The sequence below is a fragment of the Parus major genome, chromosome 3 (assembly GCF_001522545.3).
Source record: "Parus major isolate Abel chromosome 3, Parus_major1.1, whole genome shotgun sequence".
NCBI classification, from domain to species: domain Eukaryota; kingdom Metazoa; phylum Chordata; class Aves; order Passeriformes; family Paridae; genus Parus; species Parus major.
The window spans coordinates 11,111,172-11,130,999 of record NC_031770.1 but is presented as its reverse complement, the minus strand read 5'-3'; the positions used below and the strand labels follow the sequence as shown (position 1 = coordinate 11,130,999).

At 36.4% G+C, this 19,828-nt stretch overlaps 1 protein-coding gene across 9 annotated transcripts in view; it reads left to right on the top strand.

The window, feature by feature from the left end:
- MAP4K3 (mitogen-activated protein kinase kinase kinase kinase 3) overlaps positions 1-19,828 on the top strand; it is a 65,496-nt gene that overhangs the window by 31,993 nt on the left and 13,675 nt on the right. For 3 of the 9 annotated variants that reach the window (XM_015621893.3, XM_015621891.3, XM_015621900.2), the window contains 12 exons: positions 165-227; positions 7,619-7,677; positions 8,797-8,835; positions 9,117-9,170; positions 12,120-12,162; positions 12,371-12,533; positions 13,350-13,459; positions 14,390-14,431; positions 14,665-14,749; positions 15,765-15,844; positions 18,303-18,363; positions 18,449-18,566. In XM_015621893.3, coding sequence (XP_015477379.1) covers positions 165-227; positions 7,619-7,677; positions 8,797-8,835; positions 9,117-9,170; positions 12,120-12,162; positions 12,371-12,533; positions 13,350-13,459; positions 14,390-14,431; positions 14,665-14,749; positions 15,765-15,844; positions 18,303-18,363; positions 18,449-18,566 — 917 coding nt within the window. The remainder of the gene's footprint in view (positions 1-164; positions 228-7,618; positions 7,678-8,796; positions 8,836-9,116; positions 9,171-12,119; positions 12,163-12,370; positions 12,534-13,349; positions 13,460-14,389; positions 14,432-14,664; positions 14,750-15,764; positions 15,845-18,302; positions 18,364-18,448; positions 18,567-19,828) is intronic. The other 6 variants (XM_015621898.3, XM_015621897.3, XM_015621892.3 and 3 more) reach the window with 5 other exon arrangements.

The following is a 19,828-nucleotide window of genomic DNA, read 5'->3' as shown; positions in this document are numbered from 1 at the left end:
TGTGTTTTACCCCCATCTCAGGGGTGAACTGCTTTAACATGGTTTTGAGTTTCAACTAACAGTATCTTTTTTGTTTTTTAGCAAGAAAATGTACCTTTATGTGCACCTGGCTTTCAGTCACAATATAAATAATTTGCTTTTCTTGATCTCTATCTAATGAACAGCCTGACAGTAGCGATTTTTTGGACAATTCAGAAGACATATACTACACTGCAAGATCTAACCTGGTATTTTTCATCTTATGCCTTTCTTTGTCAGTGTTAGTTTTGTCCTTGTTTTCCTTTTTCAAAGTTCATGTTTTGTCCTGTCATTGTAGTAGTGGTGTTTTCATCTGTGTAAAAAACATTCAATGTAGCTATTAGTCTCTGTGTGTATTTCTGTAGTATAGAAAGAAATTCTAATGATGTGCAGCATTGGCAGTATTTAACCTTTATTCATATTTGCTTGAAACACTCTTACAGAAAAGTGGCTTAGTGTTATGCATTCATTCTAATTTCTTCACTGCCATATTGTGCATAATTTGTTAGTTTTTTGGAGGGTGATTGAAAATAGAAGAAACATTTTCTTTGCATTTCTGTCTGGTAGTTTTTTTTTTAAATGAACCCATGCAAGACTATAAAATTATGTAAGTGTAAGTCTCTGAATTCTCCAGATGGTAATTATGCTACAGAATGAATATACATTTAATAGAAATAACAGAAAGTGGGGTCATAACTGTTCTCAATTGCATTTGGCATCATTTAAAGTCTGTTATATTTCCCAAATTGTTTTGTGGCTGCACTGCTAAAAAAATTGGTTTGTTAGCATCGCACTTTAGAAATTACTCTAGGAAGTGAGTTTTCTTATTTCTCTCTACAATCTCTCTGCTCTTTGTGTAAGTAGATAAGTTAATGCATTCAAGTCCTGGACAAACTGTCGAGAAAAAGGAAGAAAAATTCTGTACTAAATGAAGAGCATTAATCTACTAATTTTCTTGGATTTGTGAGATGTTTAATATAAGTGCACTGAGAGGAAGATGGGAAACTAGGTTGTTTGAGAATGTCTTGGGTTTTATATGATGTTTTTTGTTTGTTTGTTACATCATCTGTTGGCCTGGTGTGACTTCAATCTGCCAGAAACATATTAAGTGAAAGCTTACACTGTCTTTGCCTTTCTTGGAAAGAAATTCTGTATTGCTTCCTTATAAGAATGTTTAACAAATTGTTTTGAAATCAGTAGCTTAGATTTTCTTACCTGGTGGCAACACCCCTATCCTGTGCAGCTCCTCTGGTTTTGAGAGTGTGGTTTTGGCTTTTCAGTTCAGTTTGCTTTTGGTTTCTTCTTTGCAGTTTAACACTTTTTAATTTTTTTTTTCTTTTAAGGCTGCTTTTAGTGTTGTCACATATCTTGCTAGCCTGGTATCTGTGGGTCTAAGAGCAGAATGAGAACATGTCTCATAACTGGACTGTCCTTTCCCATCCTTCTCCTACCCCTTGCTGTTCAATAAACTCTTCAAAAATTGTGACTGTTATAAGACTTACCAAGTACTGTTGTTGTCACAATTGTGAGATGTGTTTTTAAAGTCACTCAACAGCACTTTCTCTGTTTCGCTGCTTTCTTCACATTGTCCTGTGCTCATTGTGAATCAAAGTGGAGAATTCTGGGTTGGTGGTAATGCATTGCCTATTTGTGAGATTTTTCAGTAAGTAACCTTTAGAGGAGATAATTACTAGTTGGTTCATTCTTCTGTAGGATGCACTAATCAGAGATTCTCTCTCTGTGTCTGCTTCCCCCGCTCCTGCTCTGAGAGTATTGGTTTCAGATATGTTCATTGAGAAGTGGTACGTGAATTCTTGTTACCAAGAGGAAATGATTATACTTTTTCACAAGCATGACGTATCACCTACTACTGTTGGGCTCTTTTCCTGCTATTGTACTGGTTTTATAAAATACCTCAGAAGTAACAACTCCTCTGCAGGGCTAAGATCATAAAAAAAATAAATGATCATAGATTGTGACATATTTTGGGCCACATATTGTTGATGCTGAAAGCAAATTTGGGGAGTGAGTAACAGGATTTTGCACAGCTGGCTTGATCATGTGGCAGTTTATGCACATTACCTTTCAATCATTTGATGCCTATGATGTGTCTACCCTTAAAAATTATTCCTCTCTTTCTTCTTCTCCTCCTTCCACCTGTGCTATTCTGAGACAAATACCTGGATCTGCCAGAAGAATGGAGAAGTTCAGTACAGGTCTTGTTTGCAGGGAAAATAGCATATCCAGACCTCAGTATCCCTTAGTGCAAATTGCAATCAGAAAGGACAAGATAGTGCTTTTCTTTCATCTTCTACAAATACACACCTTTGATTCATAGATAAATAACAGACTATTTTGCTCTACATACAGATCCTCTTCCTTCTTTCAGGATAGATATTTTTTTCTTTTTTCTGCAACTAGACAAGTTTCTCAGAAACTTCCTTGGGTTTCTTCCATCCTCTGAGGGTTTTTTTGCACATGCTAGTTCCTGTCATTTAGAGTTCTTCATGTTCCTATTTTGTCTTCCTCGTCTTATGTGCACATTAGACTTTGCATAAGGCAGATCTTTTCACTGTCTTTCTGTATATTTTAAAAGCAGTTGTTTGGATCCTGGCTCAAATAAGTTGCAGAGCTGAGCATCGGATTTGCAGTGAGCTCAGGAAATGGTCTAAATCAAAGTCACCTTTAAAAATATGTACTCTTTATTCTGGGACATTTTTAACTTATGCTATTGATCCTGAGTCACAAAAGCTTATTTTTCTGACTCAAAACAAGATGTCACATTGAACCAAATAAAAATATTTTTTTTTGTTATCCTGGTCTACAATGAAATTCTGTGGCAAAGCATTTTTCTTCCCATTTGCAGTGAGCTGAAGAATAATTCTGGTTCATACATAGAGAACTGGGCTATACACCTTGTGAAGTGAGAAATACCATCAGAGAATTCCCCCCCCCCCAAAAAAAAAAGATCAAGTGGGAAGGAATCCCAGTGATCTCTAGCTTACTTCTGCTTAAAGTAAGGCCCTGGAGTAATTTAACCTGGAGGATATAACACACAGTGAAAAGTGTGGAATTCTACTGTTAAAGTGACAGAAGAGTTGGACAGAACTTGGGTTTGATATCTCAGGTTCCAACCTATAATTGTTTTCAGTTGTTACAAATGTAACATTCATTTAGGACTTCCTTAGCAAAGAATTCAGTTAGAGGTTTGCAGCTCCCATGCTGTCTGCACTGTTGTCCTTGCCAGGTGTGTTTATATATTTGGTCCTATTTAAATAATTTTGTCATTATTTTTGTCATTATATTTTTGGTTGGTTTTTGTTTTCTTTTGGCTCATAAGTACACACTGGGTTTAATAATTTCTGATAGTTTTTGGTAATAGTTACTTTTAGGAATGTGATTTTTAATTAGTTGTGGCAAAAAAGTTAAAATATTGGTGGGAAAATACTGAACTAAAGAGGCTGACATAGGTATCAGAGAACCTTACCCAGGAGCATTTTTCTTTAAATTAAGTAATTTTTCTCCTCACTGCACATACATACATATGCTTTTTCTTTGCTGCAAGTCATGAAAACTCCTATCCTGCTTTAGCTGAGGTAGCTCTAAAAATATATTGCAGTTATCAGTATTGAATTTCAGAGAGTCTTCATACCTTTTTCAGCTTTAGGTGGTGAAATGGAGCATGGTCCTTAGGATCAGAAGAAAAATGGAAATGGGGGGAAGAAAAACAATGTTTTTTTCTGTTTTATTTTCCTTCTCTGTATGTTTTGGGTATTTTCTGCTTGGAAAAAGCAATTAAGAACATGTGATGCTCATTTTTACTGCTAGGAGGCAAGGGGACGTTCATAGACAAAATGCATGGAGAACTAAAATACAAGGGAAGAGGGGAACAGTGGTTGTGTAGCAGTAATGTACAGTAAATCCTCACTCAGCCACCAGGGAAGAATTATATTTAGCCTGTTTAAAAAAAACAAAAACCATACAACTTGCTGTTTCTGATGCATTAGGCTATCCAGAGAATTTAAAAAATGCACTTTTTTATTGAAATAAAGGTATTTAAATATAGAATATGCCTTAGGTAGTGTTAGGCTCTTTTAAAAATTAACTTCCTCTTTGATGAAGCAATGAGATAGGAATTGCTTTGTCATTTTACTGAGAAAGAGATGTGTATGTGCCTTCTTACTTGATATGTTAGTAGTCCAAATGTGATTTGTATTCTTTGAAATTCAGAGTTGCTTCCCCCAGCATTTTGTACATTTCAGTTCTTAATTTTGTCAATTCAAATAGTCTTGTTAGATTTCAAGAAGAGCAAATGTAGGAAATAACTGTGAATTGCTGGTTTGCTGTGTACATTATTTTGTTTTTGAAGGCCTGAATACCGAAATATAGATTTCCAGGACACTCCAGCCCTATAGGACAAATTAGTATGATAAAACTTCTAAAGATGCAATAGTAGTTAACTTAGAATGAAATTCTGCAGAAATTAAATAGCAGGTTTTTTAAATGTAAGCCACAGAAGGTGTTGTAGATTTGATTATTCCTTGGGATTTTTTTCCATGGCATGGCCTTACCATCAAATGTTTTGAGGAAATCTCTGTAGTAATTTTAATAGCCTTTCTAGTCATTGATTACTTTGCACATGTGATTTATCTAAGGGTATGACGTGGCTTTCTACATGGCAGCTTCCTTTAATGTTACCTGAGCTGTTGAGAAGAACTGGTAATTATTCCCTGTATTAGCCTTTTTCCAAAGCAATCCCTATCAGCAAAGAATACTCTGGTCTTGTACATGGATGAGTTGTTTCAGGAATGAGCTGTTGGTAACCTGGGGTTGCATCTTTGATTCCATACCAAGATCATAGATCTCATTGCTACTGGCTGTAGATCTCAAGATTCTATTGGAATATATCTGTCTAGTCACTCAGATGTATTCTGTGTCAGTTTTGTCTGATCTAAGGAGAATTTTAATTAACTAACCAACATTGTATGGATGTATGTTAAATGAAAATGCTAATTTCAATCTATAAAGTTGATGGGTAACTTCGCATAATTTAGTAATTAATGCTAATGTGTTCTTCCCAGTAGAAATCCAGAAGTCATAAGATTTCGTACCTTTGTGTGGCTTTAAAAATATCTATTTCTATTGGGTGTTCTGGTGCAGTATAACAGCTCACTGGAGGCTTTGGTGGGTACATGCAGTATTTACTAATGGTTCTGGGTCAAATATGTAGCTAGAATAGGTTTAGTTAATATAAAATTATAAATTCTGTGTGTATTTGAAATAGAAGGTAGAGGAAAAATACATTTCACTTTTTAAAACCTCTCTAGCTCTCAGTATTTATCAGGAGGTCAAAAGGAGAAATTTCCCTGGTAATAGAGTACTTGACCCTACATTTGGAGTGAAAACCAGCAATATTTAAAGGGTTTAGGAAGAGTATACATGTCCAATTAAAATCATAGTCATATGTTACACAACAATAAACTGAATTAAAGCAGAGGTTTTTCCCTTTAAAACACTTAAACATAAGTAATTCTGGCAGATGTCATCTTTGATGAGGAAAATTCTAGTAACTCTTGAAAGGTCTGGTGGCAGAAGAGAACTCCTTTTGTTTTAGGTGGATTTATTTATTTTCTCTTAATAATTTCATTGTCGTTGCTGTACAGTGTAGCTATAGCCATACATTGCACAGTGTGTAAATATAAGTGGACAGACATTTTGGGTCTGCCCAGCATTTTACAACATTCAAGGCTTGTCTCTTCAAAATGAAAATCTCAGATTTCACTACACTGTTCTGGGGTTACTTTTCTCAACAGCTTCCCAGTCTTTGTTCTGGCATCCTCTTACAGAGACACTCACAACATGTTTAACCTACTTGCTTGTGAGTCTGGTGACATCTTATGTTTCCAGTCCTATGATTTTCTGCTCTAGAGCCTGAATCCTCAAAATATCTGTGCTTGCAGATGGAAGTTTCTGAGGTTGCATAGAAGCAATAGAAGTACTCAAAGTAAAGGATGTTGAATCTGTTTCTTACTGGTGGGTTGTAGAACATCCACTGGTGGTGAGGACTCAGATCAATAGAAGTGGAAGGAGTTTGGTAGTTTGGGGGGGATGATTTAATTATAGAACAAAGATGTATTATAAAGTTGATACAGAGATTGAAAAGTCAGTCTCTCCATGGTTCAGGAAATGCCAGCACCGGGCTTGAATTTGCAATTTTTGTCAGCCCTCTGATCTATACATTCTTTTATGTCAAGTAATTATCAGTTACATAGTGTTTTTTCCACAATATTTCACTTGTTTTGGGAAAATACGTAAAGTCACTGAAGCAACCAAATGCTACTGATAGCTGTGGTAGACATACCCATGTGCAAACTACTATTTAGCTTTACAGGGCAGACTAAAGGGTGCTGTAAACAGCCTGAAACTCCTGGGCAAGCAAAAAACAGTATTTACAGCTTTGTATTAACGTGTCTGCCCTTCAGCCCTCAACTGAGGGCTGCACTGGTTTCTGCTTCATCAGTTTGGAACACTGGCAAACTGGTGTGAGACTTCTCTGATTTTTAAAAATGCCCTTTTGAAAGATCAGCTCCATCTAATCCAGATTTATTCCTCTTAAGGCTTGGGTGTATGTGCCTCTTGCTGAAGGGTGACATGCTTTTTGGTATGGGTTGCAGCTGAAAGGGGCCTGTTCAACAGAAGATGTTGGAAAACCTTTAAAATATTTCCTGAGAAGGAAGAGTGTAGCTCCATTTATCAGTAACTTTGGTGATCAATAATTTGTTCTTCCTGGTGAATTCATTCACTATTTTGGGAGTAAATCTATGCTCAGATTTCTCCTGTTGTGATTCACCTGAAGAAAAAAATAGACTGTAGTTATAGCAGTATTCTCCCAGCAGATGCAGATTGGATTGTGCTTCAGTGGGGTGCCTGTATTCTGTTAATGCATTAAATATTTATACCATTATGGTGTTTATTCAAAAATAGTGTTGAAGGCCCATTGCCATATCTTTTCATGTGTAGCCTGCACTCCATGATTGCTGGAGTGTTTGACTTTGTTAATTCTGTTTTGGGTTCTTTTCAAAAGAAAAGGTCCTCCTAATGTATACACATATTGGTATAACCAGAGTGATGAAACACTTACTGTCCTCTCTGCTTATTTTTTAAATGTTTCCATGTGTTAAAGGGTTTCAGGCTCCCTGCCAGAACTACTCCCCTTCTGAAATGACTGCTAAATGTGCCACTGAGGGGTAGCTGGGTTCTCTGTGGAATCTCTATGGTAGATTGCAAAGTCCTGAATAATTTTTTTCTTTTGTTGTCATATTATTTTTGTTGTTGTTTCTTTTCTGCAGCCGACTTTATTTGAGCAGAGGATCTCTTGTATGCAAGGAAGGGGCTAAGGTCAGAGTTAAAAGGAATTAGAGATGGAACAAACTGGCAGAGAGATTTTTGGGTGCAGTGGGCCTGAGAGTGGTAGGAAGGCCAGAGAATTCAACTGGTTTGGTATCTCAGGTGTTGCAGAGGGGATAACAGCAGCATGGTACAGGGTGTGTGTTGGATGCTCACCTGTTCATTTTAAAATATTCATTCTCTTATGTTTTAGGATCTACAGCTAGAATATGGTCATGGTCCTCAGTGTGGCTACTTTTTGGGTGCAAATAAGTGAGTAAGCAACTGCATTTTCTGTTATTAATTCATTCTATTCATTCAATTAATTCAAGACTATTTTAATATAATGACACATTAGCTGAGATGGATGTGGTGAAATAGGTCAAACTTGCTTCTATCAGTTAAAATTCCAAAATAATTTATTTATTTCTAAAATAATAGTAACTCTAATGATACAGAATTGCAGCGCTTTTCAGTATTTGAGGCTGTATTGACCATGTTGTCTTTGTGGTGGTGTGAGCTTCCTTTGAAGAGCTTTTATCTTGGTCTACTTTACAAAATATTCTGCATGATAGATCCCACAGAGCACATTTTTACCCCATCTGGGAAGTGCCAGTGCTGCTCTTTGGCATTACTTTATGCCCTTCTTTATCTTGTAGGGCACTAGGAATGTGCAGTTACAGTTGCTTTAAAAATAAAACTTAACTTAACCTTTCTTAGCAAGCCCTTCAACTTCATGCTCATACCTTTAATCATCTTGATATATTAATCATATGAAATAAATTTCCATGTAATTTTCCCTTTACACACAATTACTTAATTACATTTATGCATGCTAGAATTAGAATGCCTAGCTTTGATTTGCTAAATTAAATCATAATAAAAATGCAGAAAACCTAAGCATAAAGCATGGTATTTTTGCATAGTCTTTAATTGGGGAAAAAGAAATCAGTACTGATGTCCTCTGAAATCCTCTTGTTCCTTAGTCCTGTGATTCTTTTCAGTGTTTTCAGAAAAAAACATGAGTATGAAGTTCAGAATGTTACAAAAACTAACCAGGAAAGAATTAATTTACCCCAACAATAATTTCATACTTGTCAGTCTGTAAAAAAACCGTCCTTGTTTTACAGTAAGAGGAAAAAGGACCATTGCACTTAATAGCAATACATTAAGAAACACACATGAAAGAGTGTTGTGTGAACAATAAATGAAAAAAATTTGCAGCTATGTTCATTTTTATGTGGATGCTGGTTGAATATTCTGAAAGCCAGCTCAAATAACATGCTTAGGATTATTTACTGATAGAATCATAGGTGCTTTTGTTCTGGCTTTTGATAATTGTGCTTGTGTACCACAATTAAATTATGTTCTTGTTCTCATTTAATGCTGAAGGAGTCTCTTAAAATCAGTTGAAGAAGAACTACATCAGCGGTAATTCTATTTCTTTTTTCCTCTTGTGTGTGTTTCAAAATTCGTGCATTGATTTTTTTTGTCTGTCACACCTGGTTCTTGTTTGTTCCTGTGCTTGCTGAGAGCCTGAGAGAGAGGCACAGTTATCTAGATTGCACCTGTACTTTAAAGAACAATAATGATTTAAAAAAAAGACAGTAAAATTCTATAAAAAGGTAGATATTGAGCTCAGATTGTTTCACAACAGTCAAGGTAATTTTAATACAACTCACTCAACCATAGTACATTTTTCATTTTCTTAGGGGACACGTGGCACATTTAGAAGATGATGATGATGCAGATGATGATTCTAAACAGTAAGTCTTTCTTATAAAAATAAGTAAATTCAGATTCTTGAATAGATGAGTATTTAGAAAAAAAAAAAGGGGGTTGAATCACATTCTATAACAACTCAGAATTCTTTTTACTATAGGATTTTTAAAGATAGGTATTTTAATGTTGGTAGATTACATCACTGTATGCCATCTTATTCTGATGATTGTTAAAAATTGGGGGGGAGAGGGAAATCTTATTCCTTGATTGATATAGTTTTCTTTTTATGTTTTATAATGGAACAAAATCTTGGCATCATTATGTCAAGCCAGTGATTTGTCTGACTACAGTCGGAGTGACTTCCTTAGAACTGATAACTATATATTAAAATTAAGCTCATGAAAAGTAGATAAAACATAAACATTACAGGTTTCTCTAGATGTTTGAGTTTGTTGTGTGTTCTTCACTAGGAGGATGCTTGTATGGGTGCTTGGTTTTTTGAATAGAGCTGACTTCCTTTACTCAGAGAGAGCAAGGTTATGTGACTGCAAAGGCATGTGATAAATTAATGATGTTCATATTAAATCCCACTGGTACAGGTATTCTTGGGCTCTTTTTGATTCATAGATGAGAGCTGAAACAATTTAAAAAGCAAAACCAGTATGTGTAGATTTACATTCCTAAAGAAATGTGGTATAAAGACCAAAAAGAGCAATGCCATTGAGACATAATTTTTGTTTGCTTTCTGTTAATGGATAATTTGGAAAGCCGTTGCTTCATACAAGAAACCTTCAAGACATGTTATCTATTGCTGGCATCTCTCTCTTGCAGAGAACCAAACTATAATATCTCTTTTTTTTTTTTTTTCTTTCTTTTTTTGAGTCGTTTAACTGCTTTTGTGAGTCAACTCAGCTTGGTTCCTCCATCCATATGGACCTCTGGATGGTTTTTTGTGTACAGCTCTGTGTCTGTTCATTTTTGTTTAATGTTTCTTTCCCTCCCCACACACTTCTTGCTCTGTTTGCAGCCAGTATCATCAACTTCAGTGATGTTCCAGGGCTTGGAACCTCTTGATCCCTGCTATCTTGAAGTGCTAGCACTGATTTCTTTGTCCAGTGCTTTGAGATCCTTGTTCAGCTGCTTATGTTGCTGTTGTGTTTCTGTAGATTTTCTTTTTTAGGTTAGGCAAGAAAGAACCTGAGATAGCTCCTGGAGAGGTTCTAATTCATCTGACTCTGGAGACCAGTAGTCACTGATTGTCTTCCAGAATTGTCTTTGTATTTTCATTTTTCTTCTGATATTTCATCCTAAGTACTTTTGCCCTACAGAGAGGGCCTGACAGTGTGTAAAAGGTTGAATCCCTCAACCTTGGGTCAGACAGGTTCTGCATCTGTGCCTTTCTCTTAGAACCTGCTAGAGCCCAAAGATCTGCTGCAATTACTGATTCATCTGCCTGGTCTTGAATATCTTTCTGTGGAACCCACTGAAGATTCAAGGCTTTGGTTTTATTTATATTCTGTGGTGTGGAATTGAGGAGCACATGAGACATCAGTCACTTCTTCCTTCAGATCCTGCACAAAACCAGTGAATCCAATGTACCCTTCCAACCCAACGTGGTGCCACTGCATAAAACTGGGTGATTGTAGCAGCAGAGAATCCATGTTTCAGAGAACAACATAAAGTTACCACTCTTCATTTAATAATTTTGATTGTTTTGGTATTTCTTTTTCTCTCATGAGCAGCAAGGCTGTCAGTGTTTGAATTTCCTAGTTATGGAAACTGGGAGAGCAGAAATTACTGGGGCAGTGCCCTGCACGAATAGCAGTGACAAGCTGCACCTAAACCCTCTTGTTGAAATAAGGGCACACAGTCCTTTGTACACACATCTGTCCCATGCATGCCAGATTGTTGCCTTTTTGCTTTCTTTGGCTGCCCATTAACACTGGTTGTCTGAAATGCAGGAAGAATAGAGAAGAAAATGAAAATGGAGCTTGAACTCTCATGGTGAGGACTTAAACTTGGCCCCATATTACTAAGAGAAGATAATTACTTCCACCAAAGCAGATGAAATACATGACACAGAGGAACTTGTTTTCCAAATCTCCTTCCAGCTTTTCTGAAATGCAAACAACAGATAAGATGCCAGGACTGAAGAGAATGAAGCCAAGCAAACAAGTTGTTGACCTGTAAACAAACAGGCAGATATCTTACTACTTTGAACATAATTTAAAAAAAAAGAAAATATTGTGGAAGATTGTCAGGTTTTCACAGCTGTATTACTAGTTTATTTAGTGTAAATAATTTTCTGTTCCTAAAAGATTAGGAAACAGGACAGTGGAAGAGGTTTTAAAAACATGGAAAATTTCAGAGTTGTGTGTTTTCTTTTTAAATGCAGCATATTTTTAAACCACAGAACCAGGAGAGGAAGAATGCTTCAGCTGTGTTGTTTTCTGATAATATCTTGTACTGTTGGACCAAGTTGTTCTAGCATGAAAAAGTTGTCTTTCCCAAGATTTCCATGAAAAAAGAAACTCATCAACCAAAAATCAACCAACCAACCTAAACACAAGAGTAGCTGTCCACTGCAGATGGATTTTTACTTTTATATATAAGGCTGTTCTAAGTCATCAGTGTAAATATTCCAAGGAATGGTCTTCATTAGTTTTCTTGTAACTCCCCTTCAGCTCACTGATACCCTAAACTTTGTCCTCTCCACAGAGCAAAGGCCTCTTCTGTTTCTCCCTACTTTGTTCTGCACAAATCAGTTCATGACACTCTCTGCTCTCGGGGGGGAGGGGAACCTGTGATCCTTGTTTTCATATAGTATCTGAGGTAAAACAATGTTTGAAAGTATTTGTCATGCAATTACTTGGATATAATAGTGCTCTTGACAAGTTAATGGTATTTATTTGTATGGCATTTTTAAAACCCTGTATCTTCGTGAAGATTCTAATTTGAGTTTTCTCTCTCTGTTTTGTTTTTTCTCTTTATAGTGCTACTATGAAACCTAAAGTGCCACCTCCATTACCACCAAAGGTATGTGATGGGGATCTGGTTTCTCAGAAGAAAAAATTCACTTTAAATAAACAAATAAATGGAGACTATTTAAATTACTGTATTTGTGGCTCTTGTGAAAATTTTAGGATCTAAATACTGCAGGAGGGGTTTTTTCTTCATTGATAAGTGGTGTGGATGCTTTCAATCTTTTTCCATTATGTTTTGATTATTACTGTATCTCTTTCAGCCTAAATCCATATTTATCCCCCAAGAAACTTACTCTTCTGAAAATGAAAATCAAGGGACAATCAAGAGATGCCCAACATCAGAGAGTCCAGCAAAATCTACATCTCATGTTCCACCCAGACCACCACCTCCTCGGTTACCCCCACAGAAATCTAATCCTTTAGGTAATAAAAGTGACCCCAAGGAGCATATGAGTATTTCTTAAATAATCTAATATGATTTTATTTCTATATTCCTAGCTGTGCACATATTAAAAGATATTGAGGTAATTTTTCTCTGGTGGGCAAGTAGAGAAAAGTGCATGAAAGCCAAAATTCCTGAAGAAAGCGTGCTTTAACTCTTACAAGGGTCAAATGTACTTTCTATCAAAGTCACTGACACAATTCCTGCTGATGCCATTGGTGACACAATTGCTTTCCTAAGCAATAGGTTTATAATGTAGAGTATCAGGACTGGTAAAAAAGTATGTTTGCAGGTTTCAGGTTCAGTGTGTCAGCTGTTGTTGTCATTTGTCATGTCAAGCACAGAGCTGCTTTCAAAGTTTGCTTTTGTAGTAATGAACTGGGTTGGGGAGTATAGGAGGTAATTGTTTGTTTACTGTCTGTTCAGACTCTTCATTTTATGCCTTTGTCAGTCTGATGCCTTCGGAGTTGTCTTGGACTGGCTTCTCTTAAGCAAGCTCAATGTCTGCCTCTTAATTGTTAGGGTTAATTGTTACTTAATTGTTACTTTGGTAGCTTTTCCTTGCTTCATACTTAGTACTGCAGTCAATTTGTTAAAGATTTTACTCTTAACACAACTGTGTTTCTAAGGAGTCAATAATTGAAGTGTGAGCTATTGGCAAGTATTTTAAACTGTATTGTATATAGTGTATGTTCTGACTTAATTAGAAATTCTGGCCCACTTAAAAGAGTTTTTAGGCTAGATTACTCTTTGAGGTGAATGTAGAGGAACATGTTTTTAAATATCAATCTTTCTAGGTAATGGAGTCACTTCTGTGCAATTAAATGGTGAAAAAGAGGAACTGCCACATCCACAGAATGAAGCTAGAGACACTAACTTCTCAAGGAGAGAAAAGAAGGAAATACTGGTAGGTATTGAAGCTTCTACTGAGCTCTTTTATAGTTGTCTTGACTGTTCTAGATGTGCAAGGAGAAGGAGCAGGCATGCTCCTTAATATGGAAATTATGCTGGATGACATCTTGTTTACTTTGAATCAAAGCACAGTTTTCCTTGATTGTCTAGTGATACAGCCTTAGGCTGAAGTTTGTCAGTGTTTAATTTTCCTTAGAAACAAACATAATCACAAATACATACAATTTATTTGCTCTTTCACACACCTAAGAGACATAATGAGAGCCATGTCGTGTGTTGTACTGAGAGTGACTGTTCAAGCAAACAGAAATTGGAAATGAGGGAATGGAAAATGCTTTAGTTAGAATAGATTAAATGTAACATGAGACTGCCCTCTTTGAGGGCTTCTTCCAAGTGTGAGGCTGGAAATGTAATTTTTTTGGTGAGAAGTGAAGAGGAAATGGACTAGAAACGTGGTGATGAGTCTTTGTTTTGTTTTAAGGAAGTGCCAGTAATGCTGGCAATACTTTGGATAGTAGGATTACCTGGACAGCTTTGAACAATTGTGTGTTTGAAGTTTCCCTGTAAAATATGCTTGTTTAGAAGCTTGTTTGTGCTAGAAGAAGTTGATACTGGCACAGGAAAGTGCACATAACACTGAGTGGTAACATTTAATGCTGTAATACTGAACATTGAGCAATTGTACAATATTGCTTAACCTCTCTGGCGCACTGGAAATGGCATTCTTACAGGCACCATTGTAGTGTGAAAATGTTGCACAAGACTGTGCAAACCTTCAATGAGAAGGTATTAGGGAATCATAGTGGAGATTTTAATGAAAGACAGTCATACTGAGTGTTTGTGGTTATGCTGTGTGTAGGGAGGGAATGTACATGTTCAAGCATAGTGCATGAGTGTAAACACACTTTTAAATTTTATTTTCTAGAAACCAATTAGTAATGGCCTTCCTCCTACACCTAAAGTACATGTGAGTATTGCTGAGTCACACAAATGCATGTTGTGAGCAGGGTGAAAGAGCACATTCTTTGAATCTTTGTAGTATTTTGTTTTTTACTTAAAAAATCTAATATGACTTTGGAATGATAAGCCAGTGGTATGACTCTTAACCTTTTGTTACTACTTGAAGTAAAAATAATCCTTTAGGGGAAGGTCACATTTTAATTTTTCATATGTATATATTTAATATTTTTACTTCTACAGATGGGTGCTTGCTTTTCAAAGGTTTTCAATGGCTGTCCATTAAAAATTCATTGTGCAACATCTTGGATAAATCCAGATACAAGAGGTACTATATGATGATGATTTTACCCATTTTGTCTGTCCTTGAATTTCAAGAGTGCTTAGATGAGCAGGACTATTCTTTTTGAAACAGACGTACATTCATATAAGCAGGAGTCATTCTTTAATTATGCCACTGCTGTCTAAAGTTGTTGTTTTTAAAATATATTGGCTGAAGTTTTTTGCTTAGAATAAAAATAAATTACATGTTGAAGTTAGACTCCTCTCAACATTTTAGTCCAAAAGAAGACAGTACTAATTTATTTGTAAAAAATTTGACTTTTGGTGGTCTTAGCTGAGATTGATTTCTTTATCATTCACTTGGTATTTTTTTTCCCTTGAGATCTTTCTGGCCCTACAGGATTCTGCAGCTTTTTATTTTTGCATAAATTTCAGTGCTTTGATATCTAGCCTGATAAAAGGCATAGTTGGTAGTATTACACTCACTTTGCTTGCCATTACACCCTTTGATTATAAGCTATATAGACATACTACTGAGCTGGTCAGCAAAAAAATATTTGGATTTTTTTAGAAAATGGAATTAGGAAGGGTAAATCCTTAGCAGTTGACATCATCTCATAGGAGATGTCTGCCTTGTTTGCATGCCTACATACAATCCAGAGATTTGATTATTTTAGAGGTGAGGTACCCACAGAATACTGAGAAAAAGTTCCAGTCAATACTGCTGTAGAAGTACTCTCAAAGGCAATGGATATTTCTATAATATATTGAAATATCTAAGTAGGATATGCTGAAATGATTCACTCAATTTCCTGCTTGTGGTTGAATCACTTTTTTTTCAAATTTCAATTATTACTCAAAAATCCTCTGAGCTTCCCCAGTGATTTAAAACAGCCCCATTCATAATTTAAAGCTTCCTAACCAGGATTAATTTTCCGTGCTTTCAAACACTGTAACTACTATAGTTTGATTTGTTTCCACGTGTGTAAATGTCTTTTTTTGGTAATGGTGTACATACCTTCCTGAAATCAAGATTCCTACCTCTTTTTGTTTGTTTGCAGATCAGTACTTGATATTTGGAGCAGAAGAAGGTATTTACACACTGAACCTCAATGAACTTCATGAAACATCAATGGAGCAGGTATATTTCTGGTTAAAAAAACAAATACATCACATTTTTTAACCACTCAGGTTAATGTTGTTATAATCCTTGTAAAAATGGTTTTTACTATATTTACATAGGCACTGGCTACACTGAGAATTACCTTAAATATTTGCCATTGAGGATACTTTTCAGTCATCATGTTTGTGTTTGTAGGCTGAGCCATGTTTATATAAGAGATCTTCATCTATCTGTGTTTTGAACTTCATCATAGTGCATTGTTCTGGTGTTAAATCATTAAGTGGACAATATGGAATTTCCGTGATGCATTTTGGATTAAAGTTTCTGTTTGCCTTAAAACTTCATTACAATACAGAATTTTTGCAACAAACGTGTTTCAGCTGTAGGGAAGGAAGGAGATCCTTTATTCACAGGTGTCTGTTCTTGTGGTCCTAAAAGCAGCTTTGCTAGTCAGACTCAGCTTGCTGAATTCCACCTAAAGCTCTGTCTTTGCAAAGTCATACAAAAAGTAATTTTTTAAAGGTATGCTGGGAAGGGGGAAAATGCAAGTTGCAGGCCTTTCTGTATTCTCCAGCTCTTTTGTTATTCTCTAAAAGACTTGTTTTCTTTCCTGCCTTCTCCCTGCCATAGGGAGCTGTGCACCTGCCATCAAGATGGAGGAATTTGCAAGGATAGCCTTCACACTGTAAGCTGGAGGGACTGGTGTTTGTTCATCCTCCAGGGTCCAGACATTGTAGAGATGTCTGTTTTGTTGAGAGGGAGGCCTTGCTAGCTTGAACTGACCTCAGTGTAACCCATAATCATACTGGTGCTTGGGTTACCTGGTTTAAACTTAGCTCAGGTACCCCTCTGCTGCTGCTTTGCAGTTGTAACAACTACCCTGGGAAATATCAGTCATGCAATGATTCTTGTAGGTCAGGTAGACCAAGGAAAGATTTGGGCTTTTTCTTTACTGTTTGAGGTTTGGTTTTGGTTTGTTTTTTTACTGGCAAGGAAGGAGAAGAGCTGTATTGAAAATCATGTAGTGTGTTGCCTAGTGAGCTTTCAGGGAAGTGTTTAAATAAGCACTTAGAGACAAGAAGAAATGCTTGCTAACACAGCCAGTCATGTGTGGAGCAAGTGGAATGAGTGACAGGTCAATTAACCTGCTAATGTGAAGAATTGCTGTTCTGTAATCCTCAGATCCAAACCTACTGAGTCACAATATGCTCATGTATTTATAGAAGGTCAATCAACCTTGCATGTTAAATTTTGATACAAGCAGTTTGGTAGAATATTGCCATAGATGGTTCTTATCTTACAGTGTGTTTAGGTTACAAGAAAACTTCAGGAATAGAAGTACACCCTCTGTGCTAACAATTTATTGCATCATTATTTATGATAGCAGTCAGTAGGGCTTTAATAGCATTTCCAAGTTTTGTGTTTTATGTCATTGTTTACTTCCACTCTGATACAACTCAGCATAAAAGCAAAAGTAGTGTCCTTGATTATTTTTCTCTGTATTTCACTTCACCAGTGGGCAAAGGAGACATAATACATGTTTCCAGAAGTTAGAATAGCTTCAAGGTTAATATTTTAGTCTTTTTTTGGAAGAGTTGTGTTTTGTTTTCTTTTGTGGTTTTCTCTCTTAAGAGCAGAACAATTGTCCTCCTGAGTAGTGTGTCTAGCCCAATAGTGTCTCTCCTGAAGTGGGAAATGTCACTGTCATTGTGTGTTCTACTCAGACTCCACTACAGTCATTGAATCAGAAGTGTTGGAGGATCCCTGCCTACTTTTTTTGTCCACTTTTGCACCTGTTGAACATGAGCATGTCTAATCCCTTTTTTGTGCCAAAAAGTTCCAGAAGTTAGATGGGGGAGGAAATACTTGAGGTTTGTTTGTTGTTTTTTTAAGGGTTGTCTTGTTGCTTTCACCCCCATTTTTTTAAGAATTCCAGGATTTGACAGAAAACAGCTCTGCCTTGTACATTTGTTGCACTTGTTCATCACTGAAATGAAATGTGTAATCGTGCAGGTGAAGGTGAAGAATCCCTTCAAAGTGCCAGTTTTAATTGTTTCAAGATATTTGGACTGTCACAGGCTTTATAATGGCTGTGGGTTGTTGACCATGCTTGGTTTACTGGAGTTTGCTCTTGAGCTTTTTTTCTTTGAAAGAGAAAATTCAGTGGTTTTTGAATTTTTTGGAAATGGGTTGATTGATCTTAATAATGACATCTTGTGGAATATGCCTGAAGACATGAGTCTAAAATGTGCTAATTGTCTAAATGTTAATTCATACATTAAATATAGTGTGTGTGGCTAAGATTTACTCTGAATTAACTCTGGAATTCAGGTAAAACCTTACTTGCCTTAAACTTCTGCTGCAAAAAGCAAGTCAAGATTAGTTTTGTCCTGTCATCTAAGCAGATATTAATTGATAATTGTCTTGTGTATATCAAATTGAATGCTACTTCTTTGTTTTTCCTTCCATTTGTCAGCTATTTCCACGAAGATGTACCTGGTTATATGTCATGAACAATTGTTTGTTATCAATATCTGGTAAGTTACTGTGCTATCTTTCAGTGGTAGCACTGGTAAACACTTGGTTTCGTATTTGAAGTGTGGTTTGTTTTCTAATTGCCAGGTAAAGCTTCTCAGCTTTATTCCCATAATCTACCAGGACTCTTTGATTATGCAAGGCAAATGCAAAAGTTACCTGTTGCTATTCCAGCACATAAACTCCCTGACCGAATACTTCCCAGGTAAATACACATCATTGGATATATCAGAATATCTTAACTCTGGGAGTTCAGGATATGCTTGTGAAGCTCTGGGGACACCAGATAGTGGGGGACTCTGTTCACAGATTGCAGTGAATAACTTGTGTGCATTAATCAGAGGGTTGAGCCCTACATTTACACGGATCAGGATATGAATTACCCTTGTTAGAGAAGTGGATTTTGGTACACCTTACCTTCTGGTTATGAAACCTCTTGTTTCTGGGCATAGCTCTTTCCAGGTATAGTCTAGTGTGGTAAGTCCTGATTGTACTTGATGCTAATCAAAATCTATGGCCATGCCCCTCCTGGCTGCTGCAAAAATTAACCCTGTCCTGACCAGAACCAGGACACTGCCAAACAAGCCTTAGTAGTAGCCCATTCAAAGCCCAGCAGAAGGAGGTAGTAACACTAATCTAGTTTGCAGAAAAGTCTTTGATTCTTAAAGTGTGTAATGAGACACTGGTTCTTCTAATAGAATAGGATTTCTGTTAGGAAATTGTATGATAGAAAATTAGATTCTCTGCTACCTTTGGTTCTGTTAAAAGCCTGCTAACATGTAATTCTTGGGTTCAGGAAAGGTTTCTTGTTCAGTTACCTGAAAACATAACGGTGCAACACTTGTCTGAAAATTGTGTTCTTTGTAGAGGGCAAATTCTAAATAACTAAGAGATAATTTGTGCTTTGAATTGTTGTCTTCTGTGTACCTGCACTATTGTTCTGCTCCCCTCTTCCAAATTTGACTTTGGTGGGTGGTGACTTTGGCTTGAGGACTGAATCAGCAGTGGACTAGTAACAATAACTACAATAAGGATCATGCTAGGAAAACCATACTACATTCTGCCTGGAATGGTACCTCACCTAAGTTGCAGAGGACTCAGAAAATTTCTTGTCCAGTCATGTCACTTCTCAAGAAAAATGAAGTACAACCTGAATGTGAGTGCCAAGCCAGTCATTCAAAGTCAGGAGAGATTAATTTAGATAATCTGTTTTCCTGTTTTACCTCGGATTGTAGAGTGTCCGGGTAGTCACATTTAGCCAGGCAGACATTAACCAGAAGACATTCAAAGTATATAGGAGAACATAATTTTTTTCCTACCAGACCACAAAGTGTATTCTTAAACAAGTTTCTTGGTACTATGATGATGAGTGCTACATGCAAAATAGTCAAATCAGAGGTTGTGGTAGAGAAAAGGGCAAAGCAAAATTGAAGTAATTAGTGACGTTTGTGTATTTATTTGCAAAAC